The sequence below is a fragment of the Chenopodium album genome, chromosome 27 (assembly GCF_948465745.1).
Source record: "Chenopodium album chromosome 27, dcCheAlbu1.1, whole genome shotgun sequence".
Classification (NCBI taxonomy): domain Eukaryota; kingdom Viridiplantae; phylum Streptophyta; class Magnoliopsida; order Caryophyllales; family Amaranthaceae; genus Chenopodium; species Chenopodium album.
The window spans coordinates 35069838-35094919 of record NC_137860.1 but is presented as its reverse complement, the minus strand read 5'-3'; the positions used below and the strand labels follow the sequence as shown (position 1 = coordinate 35094919).

Below are 25082 nucleotides of genomic sequence, written 5' to 3'. Positions count from 1 at the left end.
CAAACAGCCAAATTGATCTATATATACCTTTTTCCAAAAATGCTCCATAAATGGTTAACTAGCACTATCTTCATTTCTATTGGGCCATCCTAATTGACAAATTTAAGCTTTTAATTGACTCGATGTTTTAACAATTACTCCATCCGTTTTTAAATACTTGCTCCATTTCTCCATGCGCGAAGTTTTAAAAAAAAAATTGGAGAAAATAATAAAATATGGAAGTAGTAGGGTTGATGGGAGAATAAAAAATTGTAAACAACAAAAGTAGTGGATAAATTGGAGGAGAGAGAATATGAAATTAATAAAATATGATACTTGTTAGGTTCACTAGGTGAGGAAAATGAATTAAATATTGTAAAAGCTTTCCAAATAAGGAAATGGAGCAAGTATTTAAAAACGACCGAAAAAAGAAAATGGAGCAAGTATTTTAAAACGGAAGGAGTATATCTATTATTACAATGCTACAAGTGTCATCATTTCCTACGAGGCAATACTAGTTCAGCCCGTTGGCGAACTATATATTGTCTAGTTTATTATGCATATATAATAAACATCATAATACTAAGTACAATTTAGAAATAAAACCACCCCAAATGGAAAGGAAAGTAGTGGGTATAGTAGGAGCAGGAATTAGTGGTATATTAGCATGCAAATATGCCCTTTCTAAGGGTTACAATCCCATAGTTTTTGAGTCTCGTAGCACAATTGGTGGTGTTTGGATTAAAACTCAAGAGACTACAAAACTCCAAACTCCTAAATCGTTTTATCAATTTTCTGATTTTCCTTGGCCTTCTTCTATTCAAACACTTTACCCTACCCAAACCCAAGTATGTGATTACATTCAATCTTATGCTAAGCATTTTGATTTGCTTAAACACATTAGATTTCAAACAAAGGTGGTGAGAATTGAGTATGATGATAAAGGTCCATCTCGCGAAGAAAATCAATTTTGGGGTGGTGATAACAATGGTGATCCATTTGGTAAGGGAAAATGGATTATTAACACGCAACAACTCATCACCCAAACAACTGAGGTAATTTTAATTTATTTTTCTTGGATCAATTAGCTCCGCGCCATGTAAATACATGTTACCCTGATGTTGATTGATTACAATATTATTGATTTTTGCGTATATAGGCAATGGAAGTAGATTTTGTGATCTTATGTGTGGGACGATTCAGTGACCTACCATATATACCGGAGTTTCCTTCGAATGAAGGGCCAGAGGTATTTGAAGGGAAGATCATGCATTCTATGGATTATTCAGCTATGGATAATGAAAGTGCAAAAAAATTGGTGAAAGGCAAGCGTGTTACAGTGGTTGGCTACAAAAAATCCGCACTTGACATTGCCACAGAGTGCTCAATTGTCAATGGTAATTACCTTAATATGCAAAGAGCAACTACTACGTGCAACTACGTGCATGCATGGTTATACATAACTTACACAAATACTTTGTATATTTCGTCATTTTTTATTTTATTATTTTTTTGTTGTAGAGAGAGTCGTAAGAGCATGTAGATAGAATTAATCTTAGGTATTCTCAAGATTTTAACCAATTAATATAGTTGATCAGATCATCCATTCTCAATATATATAATCCCTTGATTTCAGCTTAATTAATTTCTAAAAGTATACAAAATATGTTTCAAACTAAGGGTTACACTTTACTTTAATTTGTTCCATTTGATGGGTATGACCCATGAAAATTTTAAGCTACAGGCGGTGGTACCAAGCATGGTACCACCAATAAACGCGGAAAGAACATGTAGCTAATTTGTAAAGAACGTACAAATATTTTGTAACGAACATATATCTGTTTTGTAAAGAACAACTAAATGTTATCACTTTTTATTTATCTGAAGAACATCTGTAAAATTAAAAAAGAACATCCTGTCAAAAAAAAAAAAAAGATAAAGAACATGATAATATTATGTAAACATTATTTATATATACCCATCATAATTCAAAGACGAAATTCAAAGAACATTTCGCAATAAGCAACGAACATAATATTACAAATAAAAGTACATTAACTGACAATAAAAGAACATGGAAATATGTTCTTTTCACTCTTTTTTGGTAATAATATGTTCCTTTTACTTTAGGTATGTGTTCATTACAATTTAATAGTATGTTCTTTTCACTATAGATAGATGTTTGTTCTTTACATTTGTATAATATGTTCTTTTCGCGAAAAACGTCTGTACAATGCATGGTACAGACGCCTGTAGGAACCACGCACTGCATGACCCAGGCCAACTTAAATAAGCGTATTAAATTCAATACTCGTATTCGTTTTCATACTTACAAATTAAAACTCCAATTTTTTCTTTTTCTTCATTTTTTCATTTATATATTTATTCTGTATAATTTATGTTGGAGGAATTACATTTTACATTTAAAAAATCACTTTTTATCATAAGAAAAAATCTTCAAAATCTGCCTTGATATAATATCAGTAAAGTCATAAGGAAATCAATATACTTCGTATAAAGAGAACATTTTAATTGGAAAATTAACTTATAGTAATGTACGATTATTAAGATCTTTAAATCATTTTATGATGTGAAATTAACACATGCAGTTAAACTTTGATTGCAGGAATTGAAAAACCATGCACAATGATATGTAGGACTCCACATTGGAATGTATCACAGTCCATACCTTGGGCAAACATATATTTGACCCGTTTTTCTGAACTCTTGATTCATAAGCCTGGCCAAAGCTTTCTACTCAACTTCATAGCCTCATTATTTTCTCCTTTGGTACTTTTTTCAACATTTTGAACGACTTTATTTATAAAATGCTTGAACAATGTAACAACTAATTAATTCAAATTGTAGCGAGTACTAATTATTTGAATGTAACTTATATTTGTACGTACAAACAGAGATGGGGAATCAGCAAATTCGTGGAGAATGATATAAAGAAAAGGCAACCCATCAAAAAATATGACATGGTACCCGATCACAGCTTCTTACAAGCGATGAATTCGTGTTCAGTTGTTACAACCCCAGAAGGATTTTATGACAATGTTGAGAAAGGAAGCATCATTTTGAAAAGATCTCCAACTTTTACCTTTCACAAAGAAGGTGTTTTACTTTCCGATGATAGTATTGAACCTACCAAATCTATTAAGAGTGACTTGGTTATTTTTGCTACCGGATTTAAGGGGGATCAAAAGCTTAGAGATATCTTTGCATCTATCAAGTTTCAGAAATACCTTACCAATCCTATTAATGAGACTGTCCCATTATATCGGTTAGTAATTACTTTACTAGTTCCTTTAATATTTATAACGAGTCATATTTCTTCTGTTGCTTTTTAAAATGTAGATGTTACATAGGGCATGTTCACTTCAGCTTAATTTCAGTTCAATTTAGTTCAGTTCAGTAAATGTAAACTGACCCGTATTGATTTATGTTGTCATGAACTCATGCTCGTGTAGGGAATGCATCCATCCCCAGATTCCACAACTTGCGGTGCTAGGCTTTTCGGAGAGCTTTGCAAACTTGTACACTTCAGAAATAAGTTGTCGTTGGTTATTTGAACTACTTGACAGGAAATTTAAATTGCCAAGTATTCAAGAAATGGAGAAAGAAGTTTCAATATGGAACAAGTCTATGAAATTGTACTCTTCCAAGTACTACGGAAGGCCATGCATAGGAGCATTGCATATTTGGTACAATGATCTGCTTTGCAAGGATATGGGCTTAAACCCAAACAGAAAGAAAGGGTTTTGGGCCGAGTTATTTGAGCCCTATGGCCCAATGGATTACGCATAATTTTAAGTATATTACTTTTATATGTTTTCTTCTGATTTTCTCCCATTTCTTGCGTTGGGGACCTGGGGTGAGAATAATGTAATGGTTGATTGCCTTATTGCAGTTTTCGTAAACAATATCACATATAAGTATGTAACGATGTAGCCACCACGTGTATAACATGCGCTAATAATGATTAAGTGTGATCTAATACACAAATTAGTTCATTTGCACCTTCATACATGGACAACAATCACAACGTAGTTTATATGCCAACTGTTGGTTGCTCGTGCACTATAATGTAGGATGCAAAATGCCCAAAATTGGCAAAATACAATCATGTATACTCGCATCTTCCAGGTATGCTGTACCAAACTACCAACATATAAAATCAACAATGAGAATTTGCATGGATCGCATGCTTCTTATTAAAACCTTAAATGTCCCCTTTGCCAATTCATACCATATTTTGTAGCTGAAGACGCGGATAGTTGATTGGCTCCAAATTATGAATAAGACAATCTATATATAATACGAAGAAATATAATCAATAAATCATCATCTATATTCTATATAGCCGGTAATCTACCATAAATCGTTAAAATAAAAATATGAGATAATGTTTAAGAAACAAAGAGGATAATAATATAGAAATTAGAGAAGACGTGCATTTGTGTTCGTTATAAACAATTGTATTATAAAAATTTATGGAAGCATGTGAGAAGTGGACTTTCTTTTTTTGTTGGCATCATTGTGCGGCAGTACTGGCAACAACTTCCATTTTTGTTTTATTATTATCTTAACTTTAACAATGATATCATAATTGGGAACAGAATTATGTGCCTCGTTACAGATCATATAATTCAACTTAATACATGAATATACTCCCTCTACCCATAATTTTTGAAAATACTTACTTCCTCCGTTAACTATTATTTGCAACATATACTATAAAAGTATAAATGGATGCTAACTCGTATATTTTTGCTCATTGCTCATTAAAGTACTCTTGCTCAATTTGATTATACATTGTTTTAATTACAAAAAAGTACATGTAACAAGGGGTAATTGATTATGTTTGATTGTGTAAATCGTCTTAGCTAGTTTGGAGACAACTCACTCAGCGCCACTCATTCTTATTAGTGAGAAATGATGATAAAAGATATCAAAGTTTGACAAAAAATTACAATAGAAAGATTTCAGAAACAAAGGAATATACACACACCTAAAACATTAGGTGGCAAACAAAAGTACATTAGTGTTTTACTTAATCAAACATTCTAACTCAAATTTTTTCAATGTAACTTCTTATACATAGAGCAGAACTAGCTAGGTTGCACAACGACAAGTCGACAAGTGCATAACCGGATAGACGAATACGGATAAGAAACAACCAGGTACGCAATATATTAGTTTTGGTAATAGAGGATACGGGTAACACTAATTAATACAGAGTATTACTCATCAATTTCTTTTTTAAAAAAATAAATCTGTTTTTTGACTTATTTCACCTGACATGTGACAAGAATCCCTATAAATAGGGGCACTCAATTTTGAGTAAATAAACCACTAAAAAAAATGGAAAGGAAAGTAGGCATAATAGGAGCAGGCATAAGTGGGCTTTTAGCATGCAAATATGCCCTTGCTAAGGGTTACAATCCCATAGTTTTTGAGTCAAGAAACACAATTGGTGGTGTTTGGACTCAAACTGTAGAAACAACTAAACTTCAAACTCCTAAACCACTTTATCAATTCACTGATTTTGCTTGGCCTTCTTCAGTTGAAACTGTTTTTCCTGACCAAAATCAAGTTTTTGATTATCTTCAATCTTATGTTAATCACTTTGATTTGCTTAAACACATTAGATTTAACACAAAAGTTGTGAGTATTAAGTATGAAGGTCCATCTGATGAAGAGATCCAATCTTGGGCTCTTTGGGGTGGTAATAATGATCCATTTGGTAATTTGGGTAAATGGGTTGTCACCACCCAACATCTTCTCAATCAAACTATTGAGGTATTTTTAACTTTCTTATTTAAGATTTTTTTTTTAATTTTTATTTTTTCGTGATATATATATAATCTCTTTATTTTCTCAATTTGCAAAGTAATGGCACTTTTTCCTCCTTTCTATCATATTTTTTGTCTCCTACTTTCAACATTAGTTTTAGTATTAGTTTTATTACCTTTTTTTTTTTTTTTTGAATGGTTTTATAAGAATTATGTTGGTATCTCATGAATACAAACTAAATAGATATGCATATAGAGAAATGTTGATAATAGAAAGATTGAATGGTTTTATAAGAATTATGTTGGTATCTCATGAATACAAACTAAATAGATATGCATATAGAGAAATGTTGATAATAGAAAGATTTTTCTTTGTCACAAAAAAAAAAAAAAAAAAAAAAAAAAAAAAAAAAAAAGTAAATGTATGAACGAAATACAATATGACTATAAGAGTACAAGTAATTGAAACGAAGTTTATGGATGAATTTAAAAAGGTAGAAGATCTTTAAGAAACAAAAGGTGAACAACAAAATACTAATAACAAAAGAAATGACTTACGTATTATTTTTTTTTTTTTGGTGCAAACAAAGAGATAAAATGATGTTAGTCGATCGGTGTGTGTCTTTTCCAAGTTTTAGATAACGTTGTTGCTCGTGTCACATCTAAATTTGACTTTGGCTAGAGATAATTAGATTAACATTGGTGTCGAGTATTAAACACCAATAGTATAAACAAGAAAACAACCCATATATAATGAATGCATCAACAACATAATGGTATTGGTTTGGTAAGTAATAAATGGGTGAAGAGTTTGGACATAATTGATAACCAAATGAAGGATTCACAAGTACTAGAGGCGGATCCAGGATACTAAGCTTGAAAGGCACTTAGTGAATAATTATGTAGACACGGGTAATAAGTACTGTAATATTTAGGTGGGGCCCGTGCCACCCAGGCACCCACCTAGATCCGCCACAACGTCTTTACGTATTAATGTTAATGACACACAGGTGATGCAAGTAGATTTTGTGATCTTGTGTTTAGGACGATTTAGTGATTTACCAAACATACCAGAGTTCCCTTCAGACAAAGGTCCTGAGGTATTTGATGGCAAGGTTATGCATTCTATGGATTACTCTGCTTTGGACTATGAATCTGCTAGAAATTTAATCAAAGGAAAGCAAATTACTGTAGTTGGCTTCCAAAAATCTGCACTCGACATTGCTATGGAGTGTTCAATTGCCAATGGTAAGAGCTACACCCCGTATTATTATTTATTATTATCCGTTGTTGTCACAAATATAATGTAACAATTGCATGTCCCATGTTTGTACCAATCTTTCGTGTACACTAGCTACTAGCTAGTGAGTGACATGACAGGGTTTAGATGTAATTGGGTCGTTCATCTTACCTATTAATAAAGACGTAAATTTTTATATGTTTGTATATGATGTTGAATGCAGGAGTGGAGAAACCATGTACGGTAATATGTAGAACTCCGCATTGGAATGTACCGGACTACTTCCCTTGGGGATTTCCTCTTGCATACTTGTATTTGAATCGCTTTTCTGAACTCTTGGTTCATAAGCCTGGAGAAGGCCTTCTACTTAGCCTCCTAGCCTCTCTACTCCTACCATTGGTATTACATTTTTCCTTTTATATCGACTATTGGTCAAGTTCATTGCTCACTAAGCATCTATTCTCTTCATCTTAATTTTTTTACGATATTAAGTGAGTAAATTATATTATTTGCCGGGCATTTTCAATGATTGTGTCCTTTTTAGTACTGAAAACTGAAATTTACTTACAAACAAAATAAGTTGAAGAGAATAAAGCTTAAGTTGGCGTGATTAAGCCACTTTGAAAATTAAATTCATGGATTAACTAACATTATGATTGTTCATCCAAAAAAAAAAAAAAAAAACAGAGATGGTCTATTAGCAAATTTGTGGAGAGTGATATAAAGAAGAAACATCGACTGAAGAAATTCGACATGGTACCGGATCATAGCTTCTTACAAGAGATGAACTCGTGTTTAATTTCAACTGTCCCTCAAGGATTTTATGATAATGCTGAGAAAGGAAGCATTATATTGAAAAGATCTCAAACTTTTAGCTTCTGCAAAGATGGTGTTTTACTTGATAATAATGCTAAAACAAAAGAATCTATTAAGAGTGACTTGGTTATTCTTGCTACTGGATACAAGGGTGATAAAAAACTCAAAGACATTTTTTCGTCTCCAAAATTTCAGGATTATATTATTGGCTCTTCCAACAAAACTGTTCCATTATACAGGTTCGTATCTTTTTTTTTTTTTTGTGGGCCTTGTCATGACATTCCATTTTGAGTCATATATATCTCAACACACGTTAAATGTGTCATTTTAAATTAAAATACCTTTAATTAACACGAGTTTAATTGTGATATGGTTTATATATAGGGAATGTATCCATCCAAGAATCCCACAGCTCGCTGTGATTGGTTTTTCGGAGAGCATTGCAAACTTGTATACTTCAGAGTTGAGATGTAAATGGCTATTTGAACTACTTGATGGTAAGTTCAAACTACCAAACATTCAAAAGATGGAAAAAGATGTGTTAGAATGGGACAAGTTCAAGAAGAGGTCCTCAGGAAAATACTATAGAAGATCTTGCATTGGAGCATTGCATATTTGGTACAATGATCAACTTTGCAAGGATATGGGTTTGAACCCAAAGAGGAAGAAGGGGGCTTGGGCCGAAATGTTTGAGCCTTATGGCCCAAATGACTATGCTTAACTAATATCTTTGCTTCTTCTGTTCTTGTTTTCTTTCATTTGTGTGACATCCACTTTGTGTGATGAACAAGTTTAATTTTTTTTTTTTTTTATGAAACACAAGTTTAATTTCACCATGCGAGAATGTATGCCATCAAATTCATGCGTTATAGGGCAGTCACGTGTCCCTCTTGCAAATTGTACCCGTGTCTGTGCATAACATGGGAGCTATGAGCTATTTGCCGTGTTATATGTACATTATGTCATTAAGGTATGAATATATTCTGATTTAATTTTCACATAACTTATCTTATTTAAACTTAGCTGAACTTAGTCAAACTTAATAAAGTCGTAATTTAAATTTGGCTAACTATAACAATTCCTGAAGTCTAGAAGTTTTCATGGTCAAGTTAATAATAAACCAATACACAATAATCCATATATAAAAAATATGTAAATATAGCTCGTATTAGGAAATCAAAGTATTTTCCAAGCTTTTCCACCATGCATGTTGAATTTCTTGAGTCGTCCAAAAAACATAACTAGAATAAGAACACACTTTCCACCATTACTCCATCGCCCTGAAAATCCATACAATTTGTCCTCGCAATATTTATCAGTAGTTAACCGCCGTTTACAACTGTAGCCCATTGAGAAACCCACATTTCCGTAAGCACTGCAATCAATAAATATTTTGGCATGTTAATAAAACTCAAACTTGTAACCTTAACGTCACAAGGTGAGTTCCCAACCATTTCTACCAAGCTTGCGTGGTTATGTTTGATAATCATATTAGTCATATATTTGACGTGTTTTTCTTAGGGATTTAGGGCCTTACGGGACAATTCATACATGTTGGCTATTATATATATTAATTATTTTATATAAAAGCTATAAGGGACAATTTTAAGATTTAAATAAATTAATATAATTTGTAAGAAAATGAAAATGAAACAGTCTTATTATTAATTACCTTATGATTTCGAAGACAACGTTTAGAACACTGAAGTTGAGAGGGTCTTCCTTCATACTTTTCCTTTCAGTGATGCATACTAACATTATAAAGATGGCCAAATATGATATTTGGGATAGTAGCATATTCTCTATTTTCCTCTTTTTCTCATTCTGTTTTTTCATAATTATACTACTTTCTGCTACTTCTTCTTGATGCTCATTGCTGATTGGAAGAAAAAATGTGTATGCTGGAAGATACCTTTAAATTTCAACCAAAAGATTGGCCATTGCACGAGTTACATAAACATAATTAAGTTAAACTTTATATCAATATATAAAAAAATCAAAGAGTATATTATAAGAACAAATCTCTAATTATTTTATTGATTTTAATCTTTCACATGAAAGTAAACCAAATAGTTAAATTAATAGACACCTAGTACGTACTCAATTACTTAGGGTCTGTTTTGATTGACTGAATAGAACTGAACTGAATTTATTGGAGCTGAACTGAACTGAACTGAACTGAATATTTTATGAGAAAAGGAAATTAAGAACTGAACTGAAAATAATCTAAAGACCTTAATACAAACCTAAATTTTGTAGGTAAACCACGTTGAGTCTAAAATATAATTGATCTTAGATCAATTGAATCAACGTGAAAATTATGAGGCTAATTTTCATTAAGTTAATGAGTTAATTAACAAACTTTAATTGATTCGAATGAAGATGATTAGTTCATTCCTAATATAAGCAAACTGCAACCATATTTGATTAATTAGCATGAATCATCTGAATATAAATTAAATGAAAGTGTACGTAACAAGAAGACAGAAAGAACTCACATCATGATGATGAACAAAACCAAGACAGCAGAAGAAATTAGGGAGAGATCAACAATATATTCTCCACTATGTCTTGAATTGGCCGTTTGAAATATGGTTCCTACAAACTTCTCGTACGAGTTCATTCCCTCCATAACTCCTGAGCTCCATTCCATACCAGAAAATACCGCGATTTGTAACACCCAAAACCCTACAGTAGTGGCACCAAGAAACCATGTCTTTTTACTAGACATTAGATGGTCATAACCCATCTCTTGATATTTGTTTAACATGTAATGAAACTCTTTTCTCTTAGTAAACCTCTCTAAAACCCATATCACAAGCCTTAAGAACACGGGGTACAACGAGTTTCCTAGGAAAAGATAAGGGATGATAATCAAAAGGAGGCCGGGATTTTGCCTAAAGACCATCATATTCTCATTTGTAGAAACAAAACCACAACTCGAAAAAGTTGAAACAATGACAAAGAAGGAGAAAGTATGTAGGATAAGTCCTTTGTTCTTAAGAACATTATTTGCACTAGGAGTTAGGATCATATACATGGTAACTAAAGTTGATCCAATTGTAAGTAAACTAATCATGTATCCTAAGACCACATACCCTAATAATTTAATAGAGTAATTATAATTAAAGTTTGAATAGCTCTTATTATTATCGTTGCTACTAGTACTCGAAAATTGGTTGATTATGCCTAATTCTATAGATTGATCTATTCCTTTTGAATTATCTACCTTTGTGCTTTCGTAATAAGAAAATTTGAACCTTCTTAATTGGAGACTAAGCATGGAGGTGAAGACTTCACCTCCAAGGAGCATTAAAATTGTCATGACTATAAGCTGATAGTTAGAGAACACTTCCATCTCAACTGCTGACATACTAGAAACCGTTGATGCTGAAACCGCGGTATAAAATAGATCAAGGCTATTAAGCTGATCAACATCAGTCCTCGGCTTTGAGACCTTCAAAGCCATGAAACCGATCAATGAAACGACAAGGAAATAACAAATATGAAGCCAAAATGGTTTGGCATGAGAGACGATGTAGTTAAACATGGAAGTTTTCATGCTAGATAATAGGGAATTGAAGGAAGTTTTTTATGATAGTATTGTATACAAAGTTGCTTAAACTTATTGCCTAAAGAATAAAAGTAATTCATTAAGGAACTACTACTCTTAAATTTTTTCCTCTCTTTTGCTCTCTAAATGAAGCACAAGAATGAAGATGGTACGTACGTAGATAAGAGGGGCAAATGCGGGTCTATATAGCGCGCACGAAATAAGTGCTAAGCTGAAGCTATAGCACATAAATTAATTCAATTAATTACAAGTGCAATTGGCTGATAATCAAATACTTGTGATTGCTAACATTTTATTACGTAAAAAGTAAAGATTGAGACATCCATTCCCAAGCTACTTGCATTTCCTAAGGTACACTCGGACTAGTAGTGGCCTAGCTAACTAAGCACTAAGCTAGCCAACAACATAAAGCGATAATGAACTTTAACTTAACAAGACAACACCTGCCAGTCGGCAATGCTACGTCTAGCTCTACATGTTGAAGTGTAACCTTTCCCGAACCATACATGTAAGTGTCTTACTTACAGATAAAATAACCGAGAATTTGTATTTATTTAACATGGTTTTAAGATGGAACCTTCTTAATAACCTTGTAAAATGGACACCTCAATGATGTCTATGTCTCGAATTTCTATTTAACATGGTATCAAAGCCATATGGTTTTATGAAGTGGACTCTCTTTTAAGAAATTCGATCAAGGCATGTATTTAACACAACAAGTATATGGATATTTAACCAATGTCATTCCATATAATCAGTAACGACTTAACCAGCGAAAACATTTCAAGACAACAATACAAGAAATTAGAAACTAGAAAAACATAACCTAAAATATGTGGAAAACGATAGCATAAAAAATTCACCTAATAAGCAGTCAACTTACCCATTAGAGTAGAGTCTACTCCATATTATTATATTATATGAAGCTAAGGAAGAATGTAACATTAATAAATAGTCCAATAATTTAGTAGATACAATAATATAATACGGATTAATTAATATCTATTTAAGGTAAGGTGCGTAGTATTGTCCTCATTTCACAGTGCGTGCCTACCAATTCAAGAACAACCCTAGCCACTAAAAGAGAGAGATTACATGTAATTACATTAATTAAGTCCTTCCTTTAGTATCAACTTATAAAATCTTGGTTTAGTTGGTTGCAAAAAACCCTAGCCACTAAGTTGTGCGTACTAGTACATATGCCACTTATTTATTGGTCATGTTTTCGTGTAGTGTTAGTTGTTGAAATGGGACAGAGAAGGGGCTGCTGAATGTGGGAAATGGCATTCAACTTTTAGTAGCACTCATCTCGTTATGTTTTGATATTTTTATTATTTTTTCCGTACTCTAAAGATGAAGTTTTTATCTTCAAATGACACGTATTATAAGAAGCATCGAGAGGATGTTAAAAATGAAATGAGGATTGCGATGTCTATACTTAAATAGCTTTATATGTGCACAACACACATGGGTGTATATATCTATCGAATTTAATTACGTAATGATGTCAAATACTAAAAACAAAAGGAGCAATGAACAATAAGTGATATTGATAAAGAGACTGATGTGTATATTACATTATATAAATCAAAATTACATAATGATTTTAAAGAGATAACTAGTGATATGTAAATTTTCCTGTCCTATAATCTTATAATCAGTTAATCACTCACTAATCATAGAAGCTATTATTACTATTTTAAGGTTTAAAGGGATAAGCACATGAAATATCATATCAAAAATGGCATCCTATATCATATCACTCAATTAGGAATAATCATCCAAATTATTCAAACATCTACTGATTTTAGATATTGGTGTCCCACTTTCACGTGAATTTGACAAATAATTGCAGGAAAAAAATCGTCTTATCTATCTTTAATATTGTTAATTAATCTTTTATTTATAATATTTATATAAGAAAAGTTTATACTCATTGTAATTAACGTGCATTTATACAAGAGTGTGGGACTTCTAATAAAAATGCAATTACCAATTATGTGTAAAACATGTGAATCGGTAGGCTAGGTGGCTCTTAGAAGTGTAGTTGTGGTCAGATTGTGAGAGATAACCGTGTATCATGCATTAGCTCAAGTTGTATGATGCAATTAGACCCTGTTTTGCACGTTAATTATTGTGTGTCTAATTATCGTCGTATTCTTGAATAATTCTTGATCCATGATCCCACACCCAAAAAAAAAAAAAAAATTCAAAAGTTCTGATGCGAAATTTTGCTAGAGTCCAGCTGAACCAATAAAAAAACACAATGCGCAAATAAGATTGATTAAATAAACGATTGACAAAATTTAAAATAATTGACAAAATTAGTGGACTAGGATATGTACATGGATTAGAATGAATAGATATCAAGATATGCAAATGTCTTCTCCTTTGTCTGTTAGTTTAGTGGAACTTTTTATCAATATTAAGTGGGAAAACATAGGCTAATTTAATCACAAAATATAATGCTAATCCAAAGATAATTTATACAAGTATCACCATTCCATAACTTGAGTTAAAAAGGAACACTTAGCTTTTGACTTGAGGAAAAAAAAAATGCACAAGGATGGCCCATAATTAACCCAGATTTTTAAGCAAAATGTAGTACTAAAACTTAAAAATAGGCATTTTGCAGGAAAAGAACTTGATGCATAACAACTGAATGACTTACAAATGCTATTATGCTCACTGTCAGCTTACCAAAAACACAGGATAACAGGCACAGGGAAAATAAACGCGTAGATTAGACATTTGTAGATGTCTGGAGCTACAATCTACTGAGAACATGAAACTTACAAATCCTTTCTGAATGTAACAAAAATTCAAATTTGTTATTACATTGTAGCACATTGTCAAAACTTTGCCCTGCTATGATTGTCTGTAAATTTACTAATTTGTAATGGCATTTATCTATCCACGTACTAAAACCAATTTACGGAAAGGACTGTACAGTAATTACCTACAGAATGCTTTGAAGAGTTGAATTTTTGTATCACTTGGGTCGTTGTTGCCTACTATTTCAGTCATGTTAATTAATGCCCTGAAACAATGCAGGCAATAATTAGGTAAATGGGTATCTAATACGGATTAACAGGAAGCAATAAGAGTTGCTGTCAAATTTACAGCAATACACAACACACCAAATATTGATTGTCACAGAAGCAGAAACACAGTTACCAACTTGGCCCAAGTGAACAAAATTAAGACTAGAAGATCAAAAGATAATACAAGGATCCGACAGAGATGAACCACGTACCGGAATTTGCTGTGAATTTCTGTGCAAAAACCACCATGGACCATTCCTTGAGAGAATTCTGGGGATTTGAAGCAAAAAAAATATCATCAAAAGATGGAAATAACATTAATGGAGTAACAAACATAGAGATTGAGACCAGGCAACTGCCTTGAAAGATGAGCTTACTAAAACTGAAGCAAGTATCGATAAAATATTGTATTTGTGTCCAACATATACAAGCTTCAAAAACTAATATTGTTAATCAACCAGTTTTGCAGATTATGGTAACCAAAGCTCTCAAACTTAGGGTAATCAGAAATCACTTCAGATCATGAGAAAGCAGTTCATAATGACAAAAATATACCTTAAATATCCTGCAGCCATGCGCAAGCCCATAAAGAGGGTCAATCCAAGCCAAACACCAGGAAGTTTCATCACTGAAGGAGCATAGAGAAGGACGGCCGACGAAATTGCCCCTACCAACATCTGAAATTCAGAAATGTAAGTAGACTAAGCGACAAGCCGACAACATGCTTTTAAACCAAAAAGTCCTAACACCTTACCATGGAATAAGCAGCATATGAGAAGTCTGACGCTCCAAAATGCAGACCGTCAAAGATAAAAGCTAAAGAGTTGAGTGGCTGGCTTGCACTTACAAACTGTTGACAATTGGCCAATTATGAGAGGCAACATCGCTGCTACCTATTATTTAGGCAAATGAACTCAGTAATATGAGATATTGGCGCTTACCCAAGTGCCAGATTTTACAATCTGTAATACTGCAGGATCCTTTGTGAACAAATTCGCTAAAGAGCCAAAAGATGACCCCAAAATCACAGCTAAAGCACCGCCAGTAACTATCCCAATCTGGAAGGAGTTAAAACAAACAAAGAACAAGCACCGTTAATGGTCACGTCCACATGACGAATATACAGACATGACAATTAGATGTCAAACATGCAATACTAAAGAAGTAAAATATGAAATAGCACCTTCAAAATAAAATTAGTTAGCTCTTTCACAGTACTGTAGTCACCTCTTGACAAAGAAGTAGCAACCAGGGCCTGAAATGAAAAGTGATCTGAGTGAACTCGATCTTACAGCATAAATACAGATGCAGCATAAGATAAATGCTAATAGTTAACAAACTGTTTAAAGATCAGATATTGATTGTTTTCAAATCCATTTGAATCACTCCAACCATCCAAAAGGCGATATTCCGTTCTATGTTAATGCCCCATTCTTATTACATATCACTCTTCACTGCATATGCATCGATGCAGATTTCCATATTTGGCTAGACACACCACAAGGTAGGCACATTCTTCAATATTTGTGAGTCATCATAGATAAACACTTTAGGATGGAGGTAGAATATATTTTTTCTTTTCTATCAGTCGAAGTGGATGATTGATGAGCATATAGCCTGGATATGGAACCTCCTAGATGGATGAAACTCTGAAAGCCCATACCTGACCAGATGCTGCTAATGCATCAGTTAAAAGAGAGACAGCCAGCCACACTTGCATACAGATTTGATGAGCAGCCATTGCTAGAGGACCTTGACGAGCAGCCATTGAGGTCCCAATTGTCATAGTTATCAGAACAGCTAGAGTTCTTCCAATAAGAAATCCACCTGTAAAAAACGATAATGTAAGGTACTCCAAGCATGCAACACTTAAATAGCATGGCCAAGCAGACTAATTTGATAAGTTTGTAATGGTGATTATTGAATAGAAGGATATTACAATTTAAGAACTGGACAACGAATCATAAACTGTAAAAAACCATTTTTTTTTTTTTTTTTTATTACACTCACCAGACTTTAAATAGACCCCAAACTTCAAGTCTCCAAATTTTGGAGGTAATAATACTACTCTCTTGCTAAGATACCAAATCATCAAGAAGCTACCAATGTATCTGGAGCACAAAAAAGCAGCATGATCACCAAAAAAATTAAATTTTTTTTAAAGAAAAAAGTGGAATAACAAACTTCAAGTATATACATACTGAGACACAACAGTGGCAGTGGCTGCTCCAGTGACACCCATCTGAAAATAATTTATAAAAAGTGGGAACAGAAAAACGGCTGCAAGATTAGCAACACCTGCATAAGGATCACCAAAAATTCAAAACACACATAAGAAGTCAAAAATGGAAAGTAAGAAAAACATTTTTTTTTTTATAAAACAAGAAAAGCAACCAGGGGATAAAACATAGGAATACATAAGCAATACTGAAGTTTAAAAACATGCCTAAACAGTATACAGGGGTTTTTGTGTCCTTGAAGCCCCTTAGGACGCCCTGAAGAGCCAAAGAAAGTACAACCGCAGGGGCTCCAAGAGCTCTAAGTGACAAAAATCTTTCTGCTTGTAATCGCATGGGAGAAACCTGCAGGGAGATTGCAACACAACAATAAATTATGCCAGTGAGCAATACTTCTGTAGTTTAGTGCCAAGGATTTATCAGATGATGGCCAGACAGATAACAAAAGGCTCATACGTTATACTTGTAAGTTTAAACATTTAAATTCATTTTGAAAGGAAAATAAGATCTCAACCAAATCAAAAGTATTTGAAACTTACTGGTGAGACACCCATTAAACTGAGGAATGATCCACTTCCAAAAAGTAAAGCTAGAGCCTCAATGATGCCAATGCTTAAAGCAAGAAATAACGCTGTAGAAACTGATGATAACTGCTTTCTTTCGAATTCTTCATGACCATCTAGTAGGTGCAAACATAATACATCATAATCGAGCATTACAACATACTTCAATGGCTAATATTATGATCAGAATGACAATTCAGAATACTGTACCTAAAGAAGACTTTGCTATATCTTCAGCTACAAAAGAAGTTGCAACACTTAGAAGTGGTATGTTGAATAGCTTCGAAATGATGTTAAAGATCGACATAGAAACACCAGCAGATGCAAGTTCTACAGGACCTGCACACATAATGGACAAATTTAGATCACAATTCACCGTGATTATGAAGTTTTAATATAGAGTAAAAAATTATTAAATTCACAAAAGACATAGAAAATTCAACATGGAAAACTGGATTTTAACCTAAACTGCCAATATAAGCTGTCTCCATCAGCTGCGCCATAGGATCAATGGCCTGGCTAGCTAACGCCGGCAAAGAAAGCATTATAAGCTCTCGTTTCACATTCGGAGGAGGCAATTGTTTAATGGGCTGAAATAAAGGCTCACTGCAAAGTCATCAAATAACCTGGCAGTCAAACTAACATATAAAAAGAAATATACTTCGGATGATTTTTTTTTCCCTAAAGTTCCTAAATAATCATAATCATAAAGAAGTAGTTTTATACCACACAATTTATTAGATGCAGGGCTTAAACAGTGGTAATGTGCTATTAGCAACAAATACGAGAAAGAGTTAATTGCACTTATAATACTCTTGAGACGAAAGGAACTATACCAGGATGTTTATACACCAAAAAACTTAAAACAGAAGAATTTTTCGAAAGCATGAAATTTTTCAGCAGCTAATAATGGTAATTAACAACATGCAATGGATCCATGAAGATTGAAGCAAAAGTTTTGACTTTAACAGCCATATAGAGTATAGACCTTACATTGCTAAATTTGAAAGCCATAAAAAAACCAAAGATATTTCAACATAAAAAGCCTTATAAGGTTTTAATAAACAAAATATCTATAATAGAACAATGAGATAGCATAGATTATAAGAAACAGAAGTTTATATAATCAAATTGGGTTATTTTTTACATTGTTGACATAGAATTAAGGAAAAAAAAAAGTCATGTCCTTAAACACATACACTGACGTAAATCAATAAAAATAAATAAATAAATAAATCAAAGCTTAATTATATTTCAAACCTTAAACCATTAACACCATCACCATTTTCAAAAGTAATCTCTTCTGCAGCACTCTCCACTAAATCATGAGGCTCCTCCTCCACATCACAAGGCTCAACACTGCAATCTGAACCCAACAGACTATATGTCACATTCTGAAAAGGCTTTCTACGACGAATAATAGTTTCCTGAGACAGTTTTCTTCTGTCAGCAGACATGTAGCAGAGTCCAGACACATCTTCAAGACTCTTTCGATTAGCCCAAAACACTGAAGGAGGAAATCCACATGACCGGCCCATAGAATTTGATCCGGCTTCCTTGCTCCATCTTCTCCTAGTGCTAGAAAATGCTGCTGAGACTTTACCACCACAAAGTTGTGCAGCTGTCATCCTTGAAGCTTTTTATATTGTATCTTCTCAACCCATAAAATTCTACACAAGAAATGACAGTTCAATGGTATGTGCAGAAATTTGTGCATCAACATAACTATTCATATCAAAATAATATACCTTTTCACCAATCATCAATAAAGAAGGAAGGTCACTACTCATATCAAGCAATGCCCACTAATTGCATACAGTGCGCTACAATCTAATTATAGTGTTAAACAACACGGGCATGATTTCGAATTCAAGACCAAATTCGAAACTCGTTTCCATCTACATTACTAACATTAGCTGTGGCCTTAATGTATAGCTACACCCCATGTATGGACCACCTAAGGACATAAATTTGCCTTCTTGCAACTTACAGAAACAACACACAAACAAAAACCCACATTTACAAGAAACCCCCACCCACAAACATATTTAAAAATAAATAATGATGATAGCAGAATCAAGGAATAAATGAAACAATCCAAATTAAGAAAAAGGACATAAATATACCCCAATATGAGAAAAAGATGAATTGAACAAGGAATACTCCATAATTAGTAAAAATTAAGGGTTAATCAGAATTATATGTATAATTAAAATTATAATCCAGCCTTAATCATTATTAACCAATGAAAAACAGTTTAAATCAGCTAAAAATTAAGTAGAGTGAACATTAAACATCAACAAAATTACAAAGAAAATAATGAAAGACAAAATTGAAGAAAAATTAATGCATACGAACTGAATCAAACAAAAGCAACAAATTACGTTCTTTATCGTTATAAGAAATTAAATTAGTTTCAAATTCCTGCACCTAGAATGGAAAATTCTCATAACAACAATATTGATAAAATGGATATAATAATACCCATCAAAGCAAATGTTAAGAGCAAAATTCTCCGAGCATAAAAACAAAAAATTGAGGGAAAAAGAAGCAGTAAAATCAATAAAAAGAGACAGAAGAATACCTGGGTTGGATTTTTTAGGGTGGATGAGAGTGAAGAAGGAAGAAATTGCAGAGGAAGCGGTTATTTTGTCGAAGTTTTGCATAAAGATTGAATTTTTATTTTTTTTACTTGATTTGTGTTACAGCAACACGTAGGCGGTAGGAGTTCTTTTCGATGGGCCGCTTGTGGGTCGGTATTTTTATGTCCTTAATCTCAAAATGGCACGGGGTATAGCTAGCCAAGCTAAGTGTTAATTCGGGGTGTTTAGGTCGAATTTGATAAGGTCAGGTTAGATCATGTTTAATTTCAATCCTAATTAATGCTAAATTATCCTTTTTGGGTTAGGTCAAAATAGTAATATAGGTTTGGAATCGGAAATCAAAGTACTCCATAGGGTGGTATTGGTATTTGTATCAAAGCTTGAAAACTTGACAATTTAGCTCTAAGAGCAACTCCAATGGTTGTAGCTAGGGACTTGCTTGCAATTTAGAAAATTCCTTAGCTATTAGCTTAACCATTGGAGCTACCAAATTAAATTAGCTTGGTCAAGCAAACTAGCTTAGCTAAGCTAATTTGCTTGAGAAATAAACTTGCCAAAAAGATAGGTTGATAAATTTTTAAAATTAAATGTAAAACAATAATTAACAAATTGAGACTCAATTAAATCACAAGCAACTAGCTAACCATTGGAGTAGAAATTAGCTACAAAAGTGATTAGTTTATAATCTTATGTGGCATAACAAGCTAATTTGTTAATTAACTTACCATTGAAGTGATTAGACTCAATATGTGGCATAACAAGTTAATTTGTTAACCACACCCTAAACTTTTATTTTTTGAAGTTCCTTTAGTTTCTAAACTTGATATCTTACATCTTGTAACTTTTTCAAATCTCGAGATAGCGGACTAATCACTTTGAAAGTGGGGAGGATGGAGGGTAAGGGAATCTCCACCCCAAATTTAATGGGGTTTGATCTCACAACCTATCGATTGTAAAATGCAAACTTTCTCATTAGACCAAACTTTACTTGGTTTACAACTTTACATTTTGTAACTTGAGGTATGAGTTTGAATTGAAATTAGCAACTTATCAAATACAAAATTCATAAACCTTAAGCTTACTTTTATTTGATGTCTAAATGTTTGGTTTGAGTTATGCACACCTTTCTTCATGGGTTTCTAAATTTGATACTTTGGGTGAATTTTCAAATTAAATTTGTATACTTGATAAAAAAACAAGCACTGTCATAGAGCAATTTCACACCATCAATAGCAGCAGAAGTTGTCTACTATCATAGTTAGTTTACATAATCGTAATTAAGTAAACAAGTGGATTTCAAAACATTATTACTGAATCTGATATAAATGCGAGACAATTCATCAACTACAACACTTACAAGTTACATCCAATTTCTTCAACCAACACCCCCATTTTCCCCTCAAACAAACCAAAAACAAAAAGAAGGAAATAAATTTTTAAAACAAAATCTAACTTCTAATGTACTAGGCCACACAAAAAAAAAAAAAAAAAAAAAAAAAAAAAAAAAACTCCCAAGTATAAACGAATCACAGAAATATCTGGAGCATGATCATCTGAAGACTGAGCAAAACAATAGCCAAACTCCAACCTCTCGAACGGATTTCTGGAGCTCGATTGTTGTCATCACTTGATCCCGGCGGGGCTGCATTACAACATTAAGCAAAGACAGAGCTAACCATCAGCAACTCTTATCAAGTACATAATCACAGCGAGTATGCATGAAGTTATAAAATATCATTGCATCATCCAAGGGATTCCTAAGAAAATCTTGCTATTTAAGTTTAATACATACTTACAAACTCAATACTCTTTACAGCCACTCCTTAATTCAATAATCAAAGAACTTGGTTATTTCCATTAAAGCGCATTATGAATGTGTATGAGCAAATGTTTGTAAGACAGTACAGAAATTTGAAGATTACCGGGACAAGTGTTTTCAACAGCAAGGGTTGTGAGAACGGTTTGTTTGTTGTAACCAGCATAGGCACAAGTTGTACGGCTGCAGCTAGAAGTAGTCGAGTTACTAAGTAACAAATTCGAATCAGAACACTTCATAGCAGGACATGTAGGCCAATTCACTGCTTTAAGTCCTGATTGTTGACATTGCAGCCTAAAACAAGCCATACAAGCATCATAGAACATGTAAGTACACAGCTAGATTAGTTGAAGTTTATGTAAGGGTAAACAATTGATGAAACTGAACCAATAGTCCTATATGATACAAAGAATGAACTTACGTATAGTTATGTGAAGCGTCACAGCTGCACTTTACACAGTTGTTGGCAGTGAAAACGTAAGTGCCATTGGCGACTAGCAACGAGGAATCAGAGGAGCTGCTGTTTATACTTGAGCTACAAGCTGCATCAGAATTTTTTGTAAAAAAAATTATCATGAAGCTGAGGAAAAAGATGAAGAAAAATGAATGCAACATATGAAAACCTCTTTGAACAAAATGCTGGTATAATATTAAATCAACATATAGATTAGAGTCAATTCTCTTCAGCTTATTTTCAGTTCAGTTTAGTTCACTTTTTATCTCAATTTCCTTCTCTCATAAAATATTTAGTTCAGTTCAGTATCACCTTTGTATATTTTTCTTAACATTATTTTTCTTGTAAAAGCATATTACTCGTACTATATACCGCCTTAAAATTACTTTCAAAAATTTTTGACCTCTTACTTCAACAATTTTCCACTACTCTCTCGGCCTCTCAATCTTCTTTACATGTTACGGAGTAAAATTCTATCCACCGAAAACATTATATCTTACATGGCGCAATCAATTACAAATACGAAAGCCTGATTTTTCATAAGTTTGAAAGAGTCATTAGCCGGCAACACACAAGTGTGAAACTATGGGAACAAGAGAATGCGCAAGTAAACCGTGGGCCCAAGTAAAGCTAAAGATAAGTGGGTTGAATAACAGTAGGCCTAACCCCAACTTGCCCACTAATTTTCTGAACATTATACTATAGCCCGTCAGTATAAATTCAAACATAATCTCATTATTTTGGCGACCCATAATAAGTAGTAATTGTTCCAAAAAAATCTATGTTAAAATAAGGTTACTCTTTAATTAATGTTGTTTAACTTATTATAGAGAAATTATAAATAAATAGAAATTTCAAACATTATATATCCACCTATGTAAGTATGCAACAGACAAAAACTACTACAACTACAAGTAGTAATTTTTAACAAGGTTACTCCTTAATTAATGTTGTTTAACTTATTATAGATTAATAGATAAATTGAAATTTTTAAACATTATGTATCCACCTATGTAACAGACAATTTTTGTAATATTTTATAGGTAATACTTTGTATATAATGCCGTTGTTAAACCTTGGAGTAATTAAATAAATATAATTCAAATGTTAGTATAATTGTTTATTATGGCCCAATTTTGTTGTTTAATGATAGAAGTAATTCGAAATTAGGCAGAAACTCAATAGCAAAGCACGTGCACATGCAAATTGCAAACCGTGGGTGGACATAGCAGCCTTTTTCTGACTACAAAATCCAATTTCGGAACTATTTCTTTACTTTGTCACTTCTTCTCGTATTCGAATCTCTATCCCTTTGCTATGTTTTAGATTAACACTCCTTAATACCAATTTAAATAAATACCAAACCTTTTTCTTTAAAAAAAAAAAAACATTTCCTGTTTTTCTTTGTGTTATGTGTCAATACACTTATATACTAAATTATATCCCGCTTTCTATTATACACCTGAACGTATTATTTTTCATTACACGTCTGTTTATCAAAGAGAACATTGAATAAGCACAATGTTAGTAGAGTTATATGACTGAAAATTTTTATATGCACCCAAGTGTACATAAAGGAAGCCAAACCTATCGGACCATAACATAAATTTTGCTCATTTGATATTATTTATAGATTGATTTTCAAATTAAAATGAAACTAAATTCTTATATAGTTTATTTTGAATTTAATTATCAAATTACTAACTCAAATTACATTATCGACACACAAATATAATAAAATTGAGAGAGAGGGAAGAGAGAAAGAACCTTTAATAGGGACATCAAGGACTTGACCAGCAATGAGAGTCTTAGGATCAGAAATACTATTCACTTTCATCAAACTTTCCGAAGACATCCCAAACTCGGCCGCAATTTGGCTGACACTACTCCCTTGAGCCACCACGTGTGCATAATGAACCACCTCCTGACCCTCCACGTCATCACAACTACAAGGAAGTGGGATCCACAACTTCTGACCAACAATAATGAGATTAGCATCCTTAATCCCATTAGCAGCCACAATTTGAGGGTAATCAACGAGTCCTGAAAACACTTGACTAGCAATATGAAATAGACCGTCATCTTTGACAACAGTATATTTAGGAACACGGTTAGAGATCCCTGTCCCGTTACGACAATGGCAAGGGAAAGGGATCTTGATGGTTGAGTTCGCAGCCACAGTATGACTTGCAGGAGTGTTTGAAGGGAGGTTGTTGACTCCGAGGATAGAACGGAGTGTTTTGACTTGGAAAAGTGATTGGATGTGACCTAGTGTGGTTGTGTTTGGGGAGATGTAGCCGGCTAGTGCACGACAAGTCGGCTTTGTCGTGCACCGGAAGGCGGGGGGTGGTGGCTGTGCGGAGATAAGTGGTGGTGAGAGGAGGAGGAGGAAGGAGAGTGGGATGAGGAGGATAGTCATTGTTGTTGTTGTAGGTGGGAGTGTTAGTTTTTGGTGTCTTTGTTTTAAAGAGGGAGAAGAAAGATAGGAGGTTTGAAGTTGGAACTTTGATTAAAAGGGTGGGATGAATTTAATGTGGTTTTTGGGTTTGTTTGTCTAGTTGGTTGAAGGGTGCAAGAAAAGAGTGGCCTTTGACTAATCATGTTATTTAAGTCTACGATAGTGATAAATTAGTGTTGGCGGGCTCCTTGTTTTGGAGGGTATTAGTGTAAATTTTGATTTGCAACTTGTTCTAATAATAGCATTTCTTATGACATGTCGACTCATATATACTAGCCTAGTATATTTGAATTTTCTTATGTATAATTGGTTAAGTTGGGATACATTGAGATTTGAGAGTTCTCATCTATCTTGTGTGTGTCTGACCACCCTATGTGGTCGGTTGTAAAAGAATAAAGTAACTCTTATAATACTGGTCGAATAACCTATATAACACTAATCGATTTACCCCTATATCACTAGCGATATGACCCCCATTATGGCATGTCACATACAATCAT

At 33.2% G+C, this 25082-nt stretch overlaps 5 protein-coding genes across 6 annotated transcripts; 2 read left to right on the top strand and 3 right to left on the bottom strand.

Annotated features, from left to right (window-relative positions):
- Positions 1-593: 593 nt before the first annotated feature.
- On the top strand, positions 594-3789 carry LOC145621415 (putative flavin-containing monooxygenase 1). The gene is made up of 5 exons (XM_081676148.1): positions 594-1034; positions 1139-1376; positions 2606-2769; positions 2895-3265; positions 3453-3789. Exons 1-5 carry the CDS (start codon positions 594-596, stop codon positions 3787-3789), a joined length of 1551 nt encoding a protein of 516 aa, XP_081532274.1.
- A 1557-nt stretch (positions 3790-5346) lies between these two features.
- Positions 5347-8700, top strand: LOC145621018 (putative flavin-containing monooxygenase 1). Its single transcript, XM_081675756.1, has 5 exons — positions 5347-5784; positions 6788-7025; positions 7241-7416; positions 7705-8072; positions 8218-8700. Exons 1-5 carry the CDS (start codon positions 5347-5349, stop codon positions 8552-8554), a joined length of 1557 nt encoding a protein of 518 aa, XP_081531882.1. The 3' UTR covers positions 8555-8700.
- Positions 8701-8832: 132 nt separating this feature from the next.
- On the bottom strand, positions 8833-11551 carry LOC145621019 (cation transporter HKT1;3-like). 2 transcript variants are annotated; one of them, XM_081675757.1, is made up of 3 exons: positions 10332-11551; positions 9506-9745; positions 8833-9208 (listed from the first exon to the last, which is right to left on the bottom strand). In XM_081675757.1, exons 1-3 carry the CDS (start codon positions 11393-11395, stop codon positions 9010-9012), a joined length of 1503 nt encoding a protein of 500 aa, XP_081531883.1. In that variant the 5' UTR covers positions 11396-11551; the 3' UTR covers positions 8833-9009. The 2 variants fall into 2 exon arrangements, with proteins under 2 accessions (XP_081531883.1, XP_081531884.1); XM_081675758.1 differs by lacking the exon at positions 9506-9745.
- Positions 11552-14133: 2582 nt separating this feature from the next.
- On the bottom strand, positions 14134-19964 carry LOC145620351 (protein DETOXIFICATION 45, chloroplastic-like). The gene is made up of 15 exons (XM_081675016.1): positions 19836-19964; positions 18512-18921; positions 17715-17857; positions 17462-17590; positions 17228-17367; positions 16898-17033; positions 16653-16749; positions 16462-16562; positions 16115-16278; positions 15635-15706; positions 15393-15509; positions 15206-15301; positions 15007-15128; positions 14664-14721; positions 14134-14447 (listed from the first exon to the last, which is right to left on the bottom strand). The coding sequence occupies exons 2-15, from the start codon at positions 18877-18879 to the stop codon at positions 14436-14438; spliced, it is 1755 nt and encodes a 584-aa protein (XP_081531142.1). The 5' UTR covers positions 18880-18921; positions 19836-19964; the 3' UTR covers positions 14134-14435.
- A 1112-nt stretch (positions 19965-21076) lies between these two features.
- On the bottom strand, positions 21077-24813 carry LOC145621168 (lysM domain-containing GPI-anchored protein 2-like). Its single transcript, XM_081675904.1, has 4 exons — positions 23892-24813; positions 22092-22212; positions 21777-21964; positions 21077-21496 (listed from the first exon to the last, which is right to left on the bottom strand). Exons 1-4 carry the CDS (start codon positions 24541-24543, stop codon positions 21381-21383), a joined length of 1077 nt encoding a protein of 358 aa, XP_081532030.1. The 5' UTR covers positions 24544-24813; the 3' UTR covers positions 21077-21380.
- Positions 24814-25082: the final 269 nt, after the last annotated feature.